This window comes from Ambystoma mexicanum, chromosome 4p, assembly GCF_040938575.1.
Source record: "Ambystoma mexicanum isolate Mex_15411 chromosome 4p, UKY_AmexF1_1, whole genome shotgun sequence".
NCBI classification, from domain to species: domain Eukaryota; kingdom Metazoa; phylum Chordata; class Amphibia; order Caudata; family Ambystomatidae; genus Ambystoma; species Ambystoma mexicanum.
The window spans coordinates 100,783,658-100,803,639 of NC_090927.1; the positions used below are offsets into that span (position 1 = coordinate 100,783,658).

Here is a 19,982-nt window from a genome sequence, read left to right on the forward strand (position 1 = left end):
TAGTGTGGTTGGTGGAGCATAGAGAACGAGACCCGCCATTGTACGCGGCGGTAATGGCATATAAGGGCTGTAGATATGTACACATGACTGGCGCATTCGCCCGCGTCTTTTCACACGAGCCTTATGTATAGTTACATTCATCCTCCCCTGCACTCTAGCAGCATTAGTTCAGTTATGGCGCGGGACCGCGGGGTGTACGGTTTTCAATGATACATATAGAGAATAATCCCCCGGAATGCTTTTTATCATTTGCACACCCCTGCAGGGGTGTGGGTCCTTCATTGCTGGTGTTATGTAAACATGCGTGTCTTACAATAATTACACAATTTTACAGGTTTCTTTAGTAGAAGTAGTTTTATGGAAAGGATACACGTATTACAAGTAGTTTTGACATTTGTATTTGGGTATTTTTCTGCTTTCATCGGATGACCATTCTACAGTTCTCCCCATCACCCAGGCCTCGCTGACCGGGTCATGCTGGGAGCAGTGATACACTGTGGACGATGAAATGTTACAGTGTTAGTATCTTATGCTAGCTCATGTCCGTCTTGTTCGTGGGAACGGGCTCACAGCGGATCTGCCAGAGTGCTGCGGCGACAGGGATAATTGAAACTCTCCGAGGGTGGGGGCCGCGCTACAGTGCGCTGAGCTCACACCATCTTTGATAGACAAAATGGTTTCTGGGCCTAGCTAAATTCAATACGTGTGGGCAATGTCTTCAGCAGGTGAACCCTCCACCACCTGGGCCCGGGTGGTCTGAGGGGACGCCCAATGAGCCATGGCCCTCACCTGGGGAGGGGATGTAGGCAAGGGGGGGGTCTTTTGGACCACTCCTCCCCTACACAGCCAAGTCTCTTAACTCTGCACTCAAGACATTAGGATACGAGAACACTATCTCTGGCCCCACTCACACCCTGGGCAGAACACTTAACTGGATTGCCCATCATAACTGCCCACTCATCATCACTGGCAACACTCCCACCCCATGGTCTGACCACCATATCATCACATTCACCATCCCCCACCCCCAACTTCCCCAACCCCTCACCCCAACCTTTGCCACCAGCCCTTGCAAGAAGCTTCCGCCAACTCTCCAAGGAAAGACTACTGCCCTTGCTCCAGGGCCCAGCTTTCAGGCCACCTTTCTCCTCTGACCCTGACACCCTTGTACTAGCCTATAATGTGGCCATCAAAGCACCCGCTAACTCCATAGCTCCACTCAAACTCTGCAAACCCAAAACCACTACCCACTCCAGTACCTAGTCCATCCCTGATCTCCTCATACTTGGAACAGAAAAACTGACTGCTCTCACACAGTGGCAATCCTCCCATTCTGACAAAGACAAACTGAGCTTCAAGGGCAATCACCCAAGCAAAGGGCAAATCTTTTGCATCCAGGATCTCTGAAGCCAAATCGAATACACAAGATATTTTCTCTATCTTCAGGGAGCTAGAGACTCCCACACCTGCACCACAAAATTTCACCAAAGACAAAGTCTAGTGTGATCAAATCCAAACGGCTATGCGAACCAAATTGAGCACTCTCCAAGCTAAAATAATAGCCACTAAACAAGCGCTACCCAATACCCACACCCCAACCGCCCCTACCCTTCTCATTCAAAGCCATTCAGGAACAAGACCTCATCAACCTAATGAGGAACATCAAACCCTCCAACTGCAAAGGTGATGCTTGCCCAGCCACCATCATTAAGCACTGTACCGAAACCCTAGCACCATTTTTGACTGCCTTTGTCAACGCCACCTTTGCCACAGGTAAAGTCCCTTCCTCCCTCAAGAAAGCCTGGGACCGCCCTCTTCAAAAAAAAAAAAAAAAAAACCCTCGATCCTACCTCCCTTAATAACTACAGACCCATCACCACTGTCACATTCCTTCTCAAAATACTGGACAAAGCAGTTTACGTACAGGTTCAGCAATTCATTGAAGAAAATAAACTCCTAGGACTCCGCCAATTTGGCTTCCGTCCCAGACACAGGACTGAAACCGCCCTACTTGATCTAAAAAACCAGATGGATGATGCCAGAGACCAGGGTAAAACATTACTTCTTTTACTCCTTGACCTCTCTGCTGCTTTCGATCTCGTAGATCACAACGTCCTTTGCCACCACCTCTCCTCAACTGCCAAGTTCTCCCCTGACGCCACAGCCTGGATCACCTCATTCCTTCAAGACAGGACTATGCAAGTATTCTCTGACCTGGCACCAGCCTCGCCCACCATCAGGCTCTGTGGTGTGCCCCAAGGCTCCTGCCTCTCTCCCACGCTCTACAACATCTTTACACGCCCCCTCTTCCTCATCCTTGACGCTTTGGGCATCTCCTACAATAACTACGCTGACAATACTCTGATCCTACTCACCCTTACCGGCAACTATGACACAGACTCCACAACCCTCAACAACATCTGCAACACCATCCAAGCTTGGACTATGCCTCAACTCCGACAAGACTGAACTCCACCTGGTAGGTTCCCCTCACACATTAAAAAATCTTGATTCCCAATTCAGTCACTTCACCATTGACTCCATCAAAATACCAGTCTCAGACTTAGTCAAAACCCTTGGAGTCCACTTGGACTCTAACCTATCCATGGACAGGCAAATCAGTGCAATTGCCTCCACCGCTGCCTATCATGCTAAACTAATCAACGCAGCCAGGCCATTTCTCTCCAAAGAGATCTGCACCAACATAGCCAGAGCCATCACTGGCTCAAGACTAGACTACTGCAACATTATTTTCCTAGGGACTTCCGCTAAAAATTTGGAGAGGCTTCAAGTCATACAGAACAATGCTCTCCATGCAGCCCAAAGCATCTCCAAGAGAGAACACATCTTGGAGATTGGCTATCTGGCTCCCAATTAAGGAAATAATTATTTTCAAAGCTCTGTCACTGACCCATAAGTACCTCCATCTCACCGCACCAGACTACCTATCACAAAGGATTCACCCTGCCACCTCTTCAAGACCAATATACCAATATGCTCTGCGTGCCTCTAATAAAAAGAACCAGAACAGGTGGATCCAGCTTCCCATATCTCGCACCTAGACATTGGAATGCCCTAACCCCCACGATACGAGCTGAGACTTCCCTCACCACCTTCCGCAAAGCTATGAAAACTCTGCTCTTTATATAATGTACCAACATAATGTACCACCTATCAGCTAAGAATGACTAACCCGTGACCCATTTCGAATGTACTACATGTCTCTATGTGCTGATCAAGAAATGTGTCCCGCAAATATTACCATCTCTGTAACTCTGTAACTAAGGTTTCTTGCAAGTAACAGCACCTCGATGCCCGTGGGCTGCTTGTGCGCTATATAAATGTAATAAATAAATAAATTGAAAGGCCAATCACAGCAACCGGGAGGCGGGGAGCCGGGCCAGCTGCTCGAACACCCCTTGTCTGCTCCCTGTCTGCTAGCAGAACGCTACTTTTGACCGTTCTCGGGACCCCTGCACCCGGTCCTCCATAATGCTGCACCCTCACTCTTCACTGTAATCTGGACTACGTAGACATTCTCACTTCATTTTCTATGGGTTAGTACTGCTGACTACCCTTACCCAGTCTGCGGTACTGATTGCTCAGAGGCATGGCAGTTCTTCGCAGTCTGTGTCCCCGACAAGCTGATCGTTCCGCATTCCACCGCTGTGCTTGCTATTTCTTGAAGTCCTATGGGACAAGAAATAAACTGGCCACCCTTGTGTATTGCAGGCATGGGGCAAGAAGAAGTGGTACACATTTTAAACATGCAGGTACCAGTAGAAGGGACAAATGACCGGGCCCTGCCAACTCCCACACCCTGCCTCTGGGGAAGGACTGGCTGTTGAAAAACCCTAGTGGCCTATCCCAGGGTCAGGGGGTTCCCAATCCACTTTGCACACGATCAGATACATGACCCTGTCACAGTACGCAAAGTCTTCAGAGACAGCGGTCAAAACTACCTGGGGAATAAAAGCACCACCGAAAAGTCAAAAGATTTAAAATAAACCGTGGAGAAATAAGACCCACGCATGGTGGGCAAACACTCTGGGCAATCGGGACAGTTTACCAAGATCTAAAAGACCACCACCAACAGTTGCAGAAAGAATTAAGAACATTCCTCTTCGGCATCAATGAAGGCACGTTTTACTGGGCCCACTTGCTTACTCTATTTGATGTGCATAGCAGCATCTGTCCCCACGGACTCACCTGGGCAGAGGGAACATGTTGAAGCAATCACTAGGTTGCATGTTTTGCTTCATAAGACATAACATTAATGTTCAAGGTGGTCAGCCAGGACAATCATCTTGCCATCAGAGATCCTTGGTCGTCTAGGCTCTTCATCCTGTTCACTACAGTGCCCTCTGTTGTTTGGAAATTGAGTAATGATCATACTTGGAAGACCTTCCACCTTGAGAAGAAACTTGAGATAATGGTAAAACCCCCTCTAACAGAGTCCTCTCCGTTTTCCCTGGGGGCCCTCATTTAGTCTCCCTCCTATCTTGCTGCATTTTGATTTTATAATTTTGGCAGGAACTGGAACACTGGTTTGATCTGCCCACCTTGTTCACAGTGGCACAGTTTAGTGGGCCTCTGGCGTTTGGGAAGCCGGGTAACCAGTAAAGACTAATGTCATGCAGTGGCGTTTGGATGTTGGCTCTCTTTGCATCGGGCGGTGAACCCTGCATGGTGTGTAGGGAACGGTTTCTTAAATTACACTTGTGTATTCAAGGCCCTAGATTCTGGGCAAGTAGGTTGTACACTACAAGCTTGAAAAATGAAGGGGATTTGGAAGTACTCTGGAAATGATAGTATAATGGAAGGGAGCATTCGTTCCCCCGTATTGCACCTGACCAAACTCCTGGTGCATTCTAAGGCACAACTGCTACTTTTCTCTTGATAGCGAGCCCGAATCCTTCCTGAGAAAGTTAAAAAGGCCAGTGCAGATGGTGATATTGTGTGGACTTCAGCTTGAATTGTTATTGCAGCTGTACTTGTCATTCTTCATCTGTTAAGATTAGTTAAATATGAGGCCCTCCCTGATGGTCTATGGTTGACGACATTTGGAGAGTAATGTGCTGTAAGATTAAAGTAGCTTTAAGAGTTACACGTGAACTAGTGATTCACACTTTGTTCAACTCTGTTAACGACAAAGCACCATGCGATTACACCTTTCCCCATGACACAAGTCCTGCTCTACCAGGTTTCTTATTGTTTATATAGAGTCCCTGTCTTTCAGCACCTCAGTCCGTGACTCTGCCAAATCCAGCTACTACACTAACCTCGTCTCGTCTCTATGCTTCTCCCACCACAATCTCTCCTCTACCTTCAGGCCCAGCTACCTTCTGCTCTCCCATGCTCGATATCCTCATCTCTCTCCCTTCTGTTTTCACTTGTTACTTCTCTTTCAAATCTCCAAAATCAGGATCACTCCGACTGCCCTCCTAACGCTCCATCCTCTAACTCCTTTGTTTCCTCTGCCACGTCTTCTACATCTGTCGTCCAGTCCCTCTTCCTGACCTCATCTCATAAGTGTATTTCCATCCTCTGTGCTGTCAGCCCATACTGTCCTATTGTGGTCCTCTTTGCAGCACAGAAATTCAAAGGTCCTGCAACCATAACTTTACGCATTTCTCTCAGCCCCCTGTGATGAATCAGAGATGATTCCCCCCAGAAAACCTGACCTAGGTCCCTGCCCATGTGGCCAGCGAAAGGCAGACGCTTCGTGATCTTGACCCTGGGGGTGGTGTTCTGCGAAAAGATCACATGAAGGAGAGGGGCAGGTCAGGAGGAATCGCAAAAACCCTCACTAACTTCCCCAGAGACCCTACCATCTTAATGGCTTACTGTAAAATCGAAACTGTGAAAGGAAAATGGAATTTCAACATTAGGGACTTCAAGTACCAGAAAGCCCAAAGACCTGGGACGAGGAAGAGGGATGCAGCAGCACTGGATTGCCAAATGCAAATCAGTGATATTAATGACCCACATCTCAGAGGGAATGGGCAGTATAAAGGGCCCCCTCTGGTTCAGGCATTAAGCAGAATAGGTAGTGATTGCGTGACTCCACGTTGCAGTAGCAGCAGAAGTAGGAGAGAAGAAACGTCGTAGCCACTGCTAATTGCAGAGCAGATTCCGGTTCTGGGAGGGTCTCTACCTTTGAAGACCTTGTATGCAGAGCCTGCACAATGGGAAGCGTTGGTCTGGAAAGCTTTCCCCCTTTGGCCGTGAATGCTGAGGTCGCACAGTGGGAAGAGTTAACTTAAAAAGCTTTCCCCATTGTAAGTAAGGCTCTGGTGGCTGCTGAGCACCGGAGTGTTTGTGGAGCTCGGAACGCTACTTTCGCGTCCGGGGTGGGCCGCAGGGCATGCAAAGGAGAGTGCTGCCGTGTCGAAGGAAGCGGAGGAAGCAGAAGTCTCTGTGGCAGCAGAGCGAGCGGACACATATGCAGCAACGTATGTTCACTGATACTGAGTTGATACAAAGACGCTAAAGTGGAAGACTAAGCACTTTGGAAACAGACAAGATGGGTATAATAATACTTCTAACAATCGAAGTAATTGCCAAAGACAAAAGAAGGCAATATTAAGAGTAGTGAACACGAACCAATTTTGCCAAAGCCAAGAGAGGGCAATTCAGAAACAAGCTGAGTATAACCCATGTTGCCACGTGAGGAAGAGGCAAGAGTTGTAAAAGAACCAAACAAGCATTGTCTAAGCCAAAGAGAAGTAAGTGTTATTAGAAGCCATTATCATCACTGGGCTGATGTTGGAGTGGGAAAACAAGAGTGGCAGAAGAGCAGCCCTCCTGAAAGAGAGTATTCAGGACAAGAGGAGTATTACCTGTGTTTCATGTGGCAATCATAAGGTTGGAACAAACGACACCACTGTGTCGCATGTTATCCCAAAATAAGTCATCAATACCGATGTTGTGTAAAAAAAATCAAAATATGTTGCTAAGTGCTTGACCTAAAGCGTAACCACAGAAGTACTTGTAATAGCAGTAGAAGCTTTTTGAGCCCTGGCAGGCGGGTAGACTGGTGCAGGGGCTTTGTCATACAAGTCCTGGCAGGTGGGTGGACCAGGAAGAAGTAATTGAAGTAATGTGTTGTGGTTAAAGACTGTGAAGAAGAAGTTACAAAAACCGCAAAAATACTTTGTGAAATATTGTGGAATCATCCTGACAAGTCATATTGTTGATTCAGATGAACTGCGGAAGTGTTTTTTTTTTTTTCCTCAAGAAGTTGTGTTAAACTATTTGTTACACTAGAAGAGGCAAAGACTTGTCATGTATTTTGAACTGTTGGTTAAAGCCCAAGTTATGTTATGTTACTTGGCATTATAAAGCGCTCTATATATCATTAGTATGAACTGAAAGCGCTGGTAGGTTAAACGCCCTTGGGAACCGTAGTTCTTCTCAGTAGAGAGAGGTAGTGTCGTAGAGTGCGTGGGTGCACCAGATATGTGTGTAGCTGATGTAATTACCGGTTGGTAGCTGCATCCTAGCGTTAGGTGTGGTGCTGAAGATATCAGTTGGATGTGTGCAGTCTGGTGGGTGGACATCCAGACTGGGCTATGGCTGCGTTAGGCCTGAAGTACGCATATGAGAGCAATTAGCCGGGATGTGCTCGGCTAGCTGATTTTTCCAAGGTTGATGAGGTGTTCATGGGGCTGTGTTCGTATGTGAACAGCTGGGCCGAATTAGTCGGGGGGGGGGGTGTATCTGTGTTCTAGTTGAATGATGATGTATAGTAGAGGGTATGCGTAGTGATGTGATATGATGGTTATATTTAAAGTGCCCGAGACAAGGCACGTGAACAGGATCAGAGCGACACAAGTGAGAGACCTTTGGAGCAAGAAATGTGTTAAGACAGTGGGCCTCATTACAACTCCGGCGGTAGACATGCCGGTAAAAATGGCAGGCTGCCGCCAGAGTTTTGTTTTATTTCTAGCGCTTGGCTTTAAGGAATCACTGGGGCATTACACCCCCGGCGATCCGTGAAGCCAGGACTTAATGGGAATGGGGAGGACGGAAGCACTGGCACTGTGTGCAATAGCGCTGGTTCTTCCGTCAAAATCTGTGAGTGGCTGCCATCACACCACCAGGTCTGAGCTGGCGGGCGGGACGGCAGCCGCTCAAGAGAACTCAGGGTGTGCCGGATCGGTAACAACGGTGTCGGTAAGCTTACCAGCACCGTTGTTACCAGACGGCACACTCATAATGAGGCCCACAATATTCTTATTTTTGAACTGTTGATTGAAAATCCTGCTTTAAATCTGGGGAAGGGGATTTCATCCAGGTTACAAGGAGAAACATTTATCAGGTTTATGTCGAACATAACTGTTATTTCTGTTATATTTGAATTGCCATATATTTCCTTTATAAGTTTGTTGTATGTATAAGTGTGAGGGACAGATTCCTTTTGTTATAGTGTTTCCTTTAGTTTATTTTGTTAGGCAGGGGAATCCTCTTCAGGGTAGGGATATTGAGGCATTTGTCAAACCCTTTTGAGTTAATAAAATGGCATTTCATGAAACACTTCACACACATCATTCTAAAGACCCTCTTACTCCAATAACCCTTTTAACTATCGGCCTCTTACACTACTACAGAATATTGGAATGTGTACGGTGCACAAGAATCACACACTACCTGGGGATCAATGGCCTACGCAGCCCCATCCAATTTGGAATTCGTGGCAGTCTCTCCAAGGCGACAGCACAGACTGGTCCAATTCCCTCACTTTTGCCTGCCTTTCAAAGCACTCCTTTATTCTCTGCCTCTAGATCTCTGTGGCCTTTGACACTACTGACCACCTTTGTCCCCTTACCTTTCTGACAGAGGCTTCCAAGACCTTGCGCTTAACTGGTGGCATCCTATGTGTCAAAACTGATTTGCACTCTGGCACTCCAATCTATACCCCCTTAGGTGGGCACTCATCAAGGTTGTGTACTGGTACAGTACCTCTTTATCCCTTGCACCTCTTCTCTCTGCATCCACATCTCCTCCTTTAGTTTTTGCTAGCACCTTTTTGCTTATGTTGTCCAAATCTTCTCCTTTCTTTTCTTCACTCTTGAACTATTGTCCCACATATCTGCCTGTTCCTATGCCATCTGCTACCGTATCTCATGCTCCAATCCAAAACCCAAGTAATGTACTGTCCTCCTTAAACTGTCCCACCTAGCCTCCCAGACCCAATTTCCTTTCCCCCTTATCTCTTTGTACCACCCTCTAAGGCTTACAACCGAAGGGTCCTTTTTGATAGCAATCTCAGCATCCAGCACTACATCACCTCAACTGGCTGGGTGGCTAGGCTGAATTTCATAGGCATTGATTTCTACTCCAGTGCTTAGCCAACTCATCAACCGCTCTGCTCTTGACCACTGCCCACATCTGGCTCTCCTCCTCTTATTATTGGCTCTACTCAACAAAGTACTGAATTTTGCTACGAACACCCTCTATAACCTCCTCAATCCTCTACCAACAGTTGCCATTGCAAGCATGCTGGGTGGTTGTTCATATACAGTCAATCTCTTTTTAAACACTTCCTACTGGTCTTGAAGTATATTGATGGATTCCCACCCCAATGTCTTCTGCCCTGTCCAGCTAACACCATCTCTCGGTATTCCCCCTCACCCACGCCCTAGACTACCCACACACACTGCTCCCAAGTACTACGTTCATTGTCCACCCACCCTGCTCTGCCTTCTTTTTCCACTCCTTTTCACTCTCATCCCCTTTTACTCCTACTCCCAACCTCCCTAAATCAAAAACTGTCTGGGGTTTTAAATTGGCCTTAAAAGGAGCTGTCCTTAGCATGGAAGAGGTACTCTTGTTTCATCCAGCATCATTACCTCTCTCTTTTATAACAATATTTCATATATAACAATATACGGAAACTATTATTTTCTTATCTTTCGCTTTTTGAGTTTCTCTGTCTATTTACCTGTCAGCTGCCTGGAAGCTGTTCTCTGCGCTCTGATGCCCACAGGCTTTGGCGCGTTAGAGATAGACAAATAAATAAATATCTCAGCAAAAAATATACATCACTGTACATTTTTCTCGGCAACTCATCTTAGTCTGTATTGTCCCAGTTCTGTGTACCAATTTGCCTCTTCTCCAACCTGGTCCTCAGCTTTCCGACTTTTACCCACTACCAACATTAAGCACCCTTATATGGGAATGCCCTGTTCTGTGTGATTACTATTGTAAAGTGTTTCTTGTGGAAGCACTGCTTCACTATCTCTTTAATAAATACAAACAAGTAAGAGAAGGGGTTCCTTTGAAAAAGTAATGTCATTATGATAATGTCTTCCTACTTTTTGTCTAACAGTTCATGTGGTGTTTTCAGAAGTACGGATAGTCATGGAGCCGGTATCGAGATTCAGGCAAAAGCCCTTCTACATAAACTGAGAGGTGCTATATAATTTCATGTTCTTATAAATCTCTGTTAACCAGAAAGTCGGATGGGTCTTTTTTTTCTGGCATTGGTCGTCTGACCCTACAAGCAGTAACACTGCCAAACTGCATAAAGCTGATGAGAGGAAGCTGCTACAGGCATCAAACTGGGCTTGCAAAAGCGTTGCAAACAAGGGGGTGTGCTGGAAAACTTGGTCTGTGAGCTGACGACTCCACCAAGGTTGCAAGAGCAGACCCTACCGAGTGGAGGAGCAGTAGAGTGCGGTACAACGTTGTTACATCAGCAGTTTATTTTTGCTATACGTTTTTTGCCGAAAATCACTTTCTACGAAAAACCCATTGAAAAATATAGGGTTTGAGGTTGGGTAAGGGATCTAGGGTTGGAGAAAGTGCAGTAAATAATAGGAGAGCAGGAGTTTGGTTTCGATTTAGTTTTTTCCAAAAACATTTTCGGCTAATAACTGTTCGAAAAAATAACTGCGATGTAACAACATAGAACCATAGAGCACAACCTATGCACTCTTGTTAATGTGCCAAAGATGCCATCTCAAATGGGAAAGAACGCACAGACAGTGATGGTTCAGCAGGAGGGCGTTGTGAGAAACCAGAAGGTGTCTCGCCCGCTAGTCCCGAAGATCTCCTAGGTGGCCGGGGCACGGCCATTGCCTTTTGGATCCAGACACTGGGGGTGGACCACTGCGGGAGGATCCACCTGGGTGAGGGGTCTTCGGGGAGTGGTAGTGGGACACCAGATGGCGAGAATCCGTATCCCTCCCCCTGCCACACCTTTACCCCATACTACCATGTAGGATACGTGGGAACCTTACACCACCTTTTCCCTTACCCAGCACTTGCCCACGAACAGCCCGTTCTGGTAGAAAACAGACTCACACCAGAGCACTGTATCGGACATGTCCCACTACTGCAGGTTGAGGTCAGGCAATTACTGACAATCACTCACACCTGACTTCCATTAGACTTCCCCACATGGATAAAAGGCAGAGCACGAAAGCACACTCTGAGCGAGGCAAAGCACACAAAGGTACAGCAGTTTAGAGTCGGCAGCTGAACGAGGGGAGAAAGACCGCAAACCAAGAAGGGTTTGTAAGCAGGGTATTACCCTTTAGCTTTTCCAAGAACAAAGAAGTGCAAGAAAGATCAACACAGCCGGTGAGTTGGGGAGACTGATGCAAGACCGGTCTGTGTTGAAGTCAAGGTTGCAAGCAGCAACATTGTATAACGAAAGCTGGAACGAACATTGTTAAATGTGTGTGATGAAAGACGCGAGTAAAGCTGAACTGCTCAGGAATATTTGAACTTGAGAAGGAAAAATACGATGCTGTTCACAGTGGTCCGGCACCGTTTATAAGTTCAATCGAAGGTCTCTGTAAGGTATCCCGCCAAGGGAAACTAACGTAGAAGATTGATGAGAATAATTGTGTGAAGTTAATCAAAGTGGTCCTGCGACGGTTTAAGCAAAACCCATCGCACATTCGAAAGTCTTCGATTTTGATATCAAGAAGATCCAAGCCCGAATGAGGGAGGTCCATGGTCCAAGCCCAAACGAGGGAGACCAAGTGTGAGCACTGTGATAAAAAGGGGGTCTCAGCCTGAAGAGGAAGACCCATGATGAACATTGAAAAAGAGAACTTGTGCATGTGAAAATCCTGATAGGAATGGAACTTTGAGACTTTGTTTGTTACGACAGACCCTCCACAGTAAGAGACTGTTATTGGAATAGAGACTTTGGCAGAAGGCTCTGATGTCTGTGCTTTGAACTGTATCTTCATGGCCAAGAAGCCAAAGTGTGTGCGAAGCTCGAACGTGCCGCCTTGCCCCGTGCTGAAAACATGGGCAAGGGAAGCCAATTGCTCAACCGTCCTGACATATTATTTCTTGAACGCTTTTCTTTTTGCATACACCATTGTCCCACACCCTTTTGTATTTAGAAGTAAGGATTGGCAATAGGTTTATTAGTATAGGCCCTTTTATTTGACAAAGACTTGACTAGGACAGCGTTATTATTATTTGATGGTTGTAGCTTGCTCCCATCCTTAGATTTCGGTTTAGATAGGCGCTCATCCAACCCATTTGAAGTTCAATAAATACCCTTGAATTGTGATCACTTGTGTCTGTCTTCACTGTTTGATACCATGCTTTATTTAAAGCGAGAACACCAAAAGGATAGGTGAATCCATGCCCCCATACCAGAGTGCCAATGGAGAGAGAATGTGGACTGGAAAGTCCTTGAACATGCTGAGAAGGAGACACTCAATCCCCAGAGAACAAACCGGACACCTTAAATGAGGTCCTCCCAAGATGGTTACAGCCTCGACCAACAAACCTAGAGACGACCGGTATATCGTTCTTTCATCGACAGGTGTAATTTCGATGGTCCCCACCATCCCCAGACCCTCCAGAGTACATTTTACCAAAAAAACTCATCAAAATATATAGGGGGTTGAGGGGTTTGGACAAGTGTGTGTATATCTATAAGGGTAGGCGGGTGGGGAATAGGTTAAAAATACTCAGAAAAAAACTCATTGAAATTGCACCCGTCGATATAATGACATAGAACCAGCCGGCCTGACATACAAAATAAAAATGTTGAATAGCTACCAAATAACATTTAACTTATTCCATTCAGTGTTCTTGCTCTTTACTTCCTCTCCCAAACCCAATGGCGCCATGCCAACATCTGAGAGAGCAGATGAAGTGGGCAAAATCTGGCTGCGCCAGCTGCCTGCATGTATTCTTAATGTTTCAGACTTAAATGAAGGATCATTCACTCTTCTTAGGTGTTTACTTATAAAGATGTACAGGTGATTACGGTTATTGCTGATAATTGCTCTCTTCAACATAAGGGTCACCATTTTGTGGTTCTTCAGGGTGGGATTCATAGAGACCATCAGCAGCCAGAGTCCTGAATCCATGGCTACAAGTCTCTAGACTGTGTGACTTCCAGCCTAGGGGTGGGGGAGGCTTGGATAGCCAGCTCATCTGCATTAACAGCTGGCACATCCCGAATGTTTCTGAACATTTGTGAGTGTTTTCCTGCACCTTTAGTCGAACCTTTTTTTAAGGTTCTTGAAATATATTTTTTAAATCTTACCCCCTTACATTTTTTTCCACAAAATCTTTTTTATTTAACTGTTACTGTGATACAAATCGACATTATGACGGACAATGTCATCCATTTCTAAATGTCACATTTATGGGTCAATGCATTTAGAGATCCTGTCATATTACAGACATAGGTTTACCGTGTAAATCTACCCTTAAATTTGACAGTCAGGACTCCTATTGGGTGGGAGTAGGAAACAGTTTTTGACTATTAATTACGTAATTGCTTATGTTGTGAATTTTGCCATTCACTTGATGATGTCTGTCTCTCTTTTCTCGCTCATTTCATTGAAGGTGCGATTAGCGAATACCAAGACAAATAAGTCCTCAACCATCTACGGAACCGAGTCTTATGTGGTTTCCTTGACTTCAAAGTGAGTATTAGTTTGCAGATCTTTTGTCAAGTAGTCACTTAATGCTCCTACTGACTTCCTGGCCAGAAATACTACTTTGTGGCCAGGTTCTCACTGCACTGATGGCTAAGCACCAGCTGATAATTAATTGTGATCTGGTCTTGCTTGAGGTGATGTCTGCTTTTACTACGCTATGGGGGGTTCCTTGCACTGCATTTTGCTACCTGTTTTCCAATAGGCACCTCAACCCAGAAATATGCTTCCATTTTGCTACAGATACAGGGGAATACCAGAGGCGGCAGCGAAATAACTGCACAAGCTCTTGGACTGTCGCATCTTTCCCTTCCATATCCGATCTAGCAATGTCCACTTTTCCATACGCTTAGACTTTTATTGAGCACCAGTAGAATATTGGACACTCTCTGCCTGCATTCCCCTCTCTATCTTTTATGAATTCGATTTCTTCATTGCTTTTAGGTAAAAGATTAGCATTGCATGATTTAACAATTCATCAGAATGAAATAATTTGCTATGCAGTATCAATAGTTATTAAGATCGAATTGAACACACCACTTTAGCAAGTTCATTTTGAACAACACGATCAGCATTTCTTTCTGGCTCCTCCATTCCCTGCAGCCATGTGCTATCTCTTGACAAGCGCTTGATACACCATTGTCTTACAATTCATTGGTCACTTGTTGGTCTCATCTGGTCACCCCAGATCTTCCCAAGTTTGTCTGGACAACCTCAGTGTGTGTATAACAATGTTTCATACGCCCTTATCTCGTCACAACCACCTTTCCATCTTGCAGTTTTGGGAGGAGCTCCTCTCCCCGGATAATGGCAGTGTCCTTAATCTGCTAATAGTGTAGTAATATTTAGTAGGACTATGGTATACTAGGATGTTACCTACCCACCCACATTCCCGATAGGTTATGCCTTGCATCCATCGTCATCCCACTGCCTGTTAAGATGGATTTCTGAACTCTGACCTGGTGGGCAGAGGTTCAGAAAGCCAGCATAGTTTCTTGGAACAGGGTAACCTTCTGGACAAGCCAGACCAATCGAGGTAGGATTGGCGGCAGTCAAGACTAGGTCTCAGGAGGGGTGAGTGTGACTGAAAAACCTCAATGAGTACACAGAGTAAAGGACACTTACAAATCATTCCCAGTCAGGTGTATATATATTATACACCTACATGTATTCAAGGCCTTTGTTTTTCAACACAGTAGTTATCAATAGTAATACTTTTAAACCAACACATTCTTACTAAAATACATATATTCAAGACCAAGTTGCCTAAAGGGTTAAACGCACAGAATGGGTCCACAACCTACAAGGGAAGGAAGCAAGCAGTGCAAATTATCTTTAGGCCGTTCTGCAAAGTTCAATACCTAACTGAAAGGCAGTCCAGTGCCTATGTTTAGAGGAGCTAGTCCTCAAATGTACTTCCAGGTGCTGGTGCACGCGATAGTTCAGAAGGGCAAAATCGGGGCCTCTTGTAGGGTCTGTAGCAGTTAAGGAAGGTGGGTGAGGTGATGCAGAATAAGTTCCCACTATTCGTGGAGGGTCTCCCCAAAAGGGCAGAACAGGTTCCAGGAGTTGGGAATGGTTCGATAGATCAGGCTATCTGTGTAAAGGAGAGTGGCTCTCAGGGGACACTTGAGCGTAAAAGTAAGTGGATGCGCTAGGCGACACCGGTAAGGGTTGCAAATACTCACTGACCCTCGGCGCACTCCGGACCAAACTTAGTCAGTCGAGTCCACTTCGGTTGCAGGTTCAAATCCAGCAGTTGGGCGGCTCTGCGGCTTTCATCGGCAAAGTTACAGTGATGATTCCCAAGCGGGACAGCAGTGATTTTTCTGCTCCTGGTGGATGGATCAGGCCAGTTTCACTGTAGCAGGCTGGGGGTACAGCAGCAAGGCACCTGCGAAGTTGTGACCACGGCTGGGCGACACAGTAACCGCATGCACTCCGGTTCGGGCGCTCCCTCTTTACTTCAGACCTGGGAATGCCAAATGTACGAAATTCAGTGCGAGAGTGCCGTGACCACAGTGGTCTCCTCAAAACGGCAGTGGTGTCAGAGCAAAGGTCCTGCGCAAGTTGGTCAGCTGACTGGTTGGCCCAGGGACACATCCGAGAAGGCTTACTTGCAGGGTTTTATGAAGGTGCCGAGAATAGTTGGTCCCACTATTCTAATGGGTCGAAGCGTCTTTGCAGAACTTCTAGTTCGATCAGATGCAGAGGGGTCCAGCGGGACAACAGCAGGCTGACGGTGCCAAACCTTCACGCAGGTCACCAGTGGCTCCTCGACTCGTCTTCTTAGTTTCTTCCTCCATTTTGGCATGCATCTGGGGTAGTTGAAGTACCGCTTCTGACAGGGTACCATAGTCTTCGTCGTTGGCAGGTATGAACGTGCAACAGGAATTTCCAATTTTCGTGCAAACTCCTCCTTCTGTTGCTGTAAGCAGATCCAGAACTTATCCATTCAGGAGTGCCACCAACCTTACAGCTCAGAGCTCTTCTTTTATTGCGTTGAACCCATTCACTGCGGAGTTTGTCACCATCAGCTCCCAGCGGGTTGCCTGTAGCCATTTTGCATTTGTATATGTTTGTACAGATGGTATCAATGTTGCGAAGAACATTTATGTCCTGCTTAACAGTCTCTATTCTACTGGAACTTCATCTAGCGCTGTCTATGATGCTTCTGAGAAGTAATTTCCACCTCTCTTTACTCTGCTCAGTTCAGCGTGCTTCTTTGTCTTGGCTGTTGGTGCCCTTTCCACCGACCTCTTCTTCCTTTTGTTATTTTTCATCTTCAGGAACTCATCGAGCTTCATATCTTTGCGAGGCATGACCAACGAGGACATATTTATGTGTACCAACAAGCATAATCTCCCCCCCCCCCCAGTAGGGTGGCATATTCTCCTATGCCCTCTATCTGCACGCCCAGTAGTGGTCCATCAGTACTGCTGTTCCTGCCTTCATAGCTGTATGTTTTTCAATTCTTCTGCATCTGACATTCTCGCCAACTTCACCATTATTCTGATAACACAGTGCTGGTATCTTCAGGGACATTGGCCCAGCTTCATTCTCTACCATGTCAGTAACTTTGCACCTGCCTCCCATTCCTTCAGCTACTTGTCGTTTCCGTCTTGCACCTTGTTCACTAGTGATTGTGCTAGTGTCAGTGCTTTGCTCCCCACCACTCCATCCTTCCATCCGTATTCAGTGTATACTTGGCCATACACAAATATCTGCGGTCTCTCCCAGCAGCCAGGTTCTCCTCCTGTCTCCTTCACTCTTGTTCAGGGACATGGCAATTCCTTCAGGGTGATAGTCTTTGTTTCTCCTTTGTCAGGCCCATCAGTTATGTACATCAGTTATGTACTGTATAGCTTCATCTAGCTGCCAATAATTGTTCATCACGTCTAATGTCTTTATGTAATTATCGTCAGACGGGAATGTTGCTCTGGAAATCCATCTTAATGTCAATGTCACCGTCTTCCCTTGAAACCTTCCTCTGGTTGTCACCATCGAAAGATACATTAAGCATTGTGCTCTTGCTGCTGGTATTTCAGTTGCTATGAACGTTCTGGAGGCACTCATGGCATAGGGGATTAATGAGCCGACGTAACAGCTCTCCCCGGTGGTTTCCTTACTTACTTTTGTCATGGGTTTGTACCACATGTTATTAGACACTGGAGCAGTATCAGTGAGATACAGGTCTACCCCTTCATGTCTGTGTCAACACTGCATCTACCTCTCCTTTCCGTTACTGCAGTTCTCTCCTGTCCGCCTGACATGGTCGTTCCACCTGCTTGGGTTGGGGGAATGTTAGTGGAGGGTACAGCGGTAGCCCTAGCAACGCATGTCATTTTCCAAAATACAAACACAATAACACTGCTAGGAATAAATAAGACCAACAAAACCATTACATTTTTTTATATGCAATTCATTTTTACATGTGCTGCCGATCATCCTCCAGCATGGAGATCTAGTTGCCCTCCTGACAAGCGTGAAGAAATGCGTTGGTGTTTTAGCATTGTAAATAACTCCTAATCACCGTGGACCAAATAATCGCTTATTGCGAATGCAAACGCTTCTTCACACACTTTTCTTACAGATGGGTCTCTCAGTGTGGTGAGGATAGGGGGGTTGCTGTCCTCAAGTTTAGGATATGTTTGGGCCAAGTATTCCATAGAGGCAAGATATAGTATACTTTAGGGGATTGTGCTAGAAATCTACTAGGTCTTCTCACAGTATGGACAAATTGGTTTGAGAAGATATCTGGGTGATGGGCAGAGGGCAACATGAACAATCATCAACAATTACATCGGCTTACTCGTAGAAGGTAGGTAGAGAACAGAAGAACAAACAGGAAATGTATTCTCAATCCAAGTCAATGAGCAGTCTGGTTTCTACTTCTGCTGCCCATGAGCGACTAACCATTGGGTGGCCTCCACTCGGCTGCGTGCGCTCAAAGCGTGCTTGTATTTCTTCCAGCTGCTGAACGTTGCCACTTTCGATCACGTTGCTAGGTGAGTCCGCTGCTTGATGTCTGGCAGGTAGTTCCAGACCGACCTCCCCTCTAGATTGACGGCACGGTCTGCCACCTGTTCAACGATGTGTGGTCCTGTAAATCGGGGCACATTCCAGTGCCGCAAAAAGTTCTTCGGAAGCACAATATCTTCTACATTCACTGGGTTTTTAAATCCGGAGTCTTGTGCGCTGTCGCAGTTGCTCTCTGCGCCGTCTTCTGGGCCTCCCCGTATCTGGTGTCATCGTATCTGGCGAGAGATAAGAGGCGCTAGCAATCAAGGAAGTAATGTACTTATGCATTTCTTGTCCTAACACATCTGCACTATTCTCAGTCTTTCAGTGCTCTTGTGGGAGGAGCCAGTGGGAGATGCATGCGCCGTCCCGTCACCACCTCATGGGGCGTTAAATGGTGGTCGGACCTAGGCTTATTGCGCAATGCTAACAAAGCGAGAGGCAAGCAGTGAAGCCAATTATTTTTTTGTGCTCTGCTGTGTTTTGGCTATGCACTCCTTCAGGGGACCGTTCAGGCGTTCACACGTTCCATTTGCGTTCAGACAGGCAAATTTGTGTTGAATGCCCACCAGCGTGGTGATGTGCTGGAACATCTCATTTGCGAAGTGAGGGCCATTGTCCTCTTGGGAACAGTTACCTGGCCAAGTATTTGGCTGCTCCTGAGAGCATCAGCATGTGAACAGGGGCCTGCATCAATCAACCTGGAGAATGGGCATACAGCCACTATCATGTAGGGCTATCCTTGACACACTTGGATCATGTCCACATAATCTAAATGGATTAGTTATGGCTCCTCTCAACTCTCAAGGTGTATGCCCTGCTGTAAACTGCACGTCAAGCAATTACTGACAAATTCAGCCCTGTGTTCCACCAAATTAGGACAGAACCATGTTTCTCCAGTCCGGGCAGCAATGACCTCTTTCCCCGTGTGTGTTGATGGTGCAGTTGTGTCAGTGTAGAGTTCAGTGATCACTTTCCCTATGTTATTCTGCCTCCATAGGGCATCTGTTGGAGACATTGTACATCCGCTTTTAACTCGCAATTCCTTTTCCTCCCTGGGTGCAGCTCCCTGCAACTCCATAACTTAGGCTTCTGCCAATACATTGCACCCTTCCTTTAGTACCATATTTTTGGTGCACTCTCAAGCATGTGGAGCTAACTTCATTTGAAATAGCTCCACGAAAATGCTGGGCATTTTGCCTCAAAATCTGCTGCTTCGTTTCCCCTTTAGATGGGATCTTCTCCTTTAGTGTGTGCTTGGCACTTCACTATTGCTATCCAAGCTGGGTAATTAATTACTTCAATCAGTCTGCCTAATAGAAGTGCATGTTGTACTGGTGGGTGTCCTGTCTGCCCTGCTGAATCCTCTCCTGAGCCATCGCAGTAGTCCCGGGTGCAGCCTGGACGTCACATAGGCAGAGTTCGAATACACTGTCGCCTCTGTGTCTCTGTTGTTCTCTAGTGTCAGTATTAGGGCCACTAGTTCTGCTGATTGTGCTGAATAGTGGGATGGTAATCGCACACTTGCTGCTA

The 19,982-nt window shown here is 46.2% G+C and overlaps 1 protein-coding gene across 2 annotated transcripts in view; it reads left to right on the forward strand.

Moving 5' to 3' along the window:
* Nucleotides 1–19,982, forward strand: part of IFT172 (intraflagellar transport 172) — a 1,218,930-nt gene that overhangs the window by 171,616 nt on the left and 1,027,332 nt on the right. For both annotated transcript variants that reach the window (XM_069605452.1, XM_069605451.1), the window contains exon 6: nucleotides 13,837–13,916. In XM_069605452.1, the coding sequence (XP_069461553.1) occupies nucleotides 13,837–13,916 (80 nt within the window). The remainder of the gene's footprint in view (nucleotides 1–13,836; nucleotides 13,917–19,982) is intronic.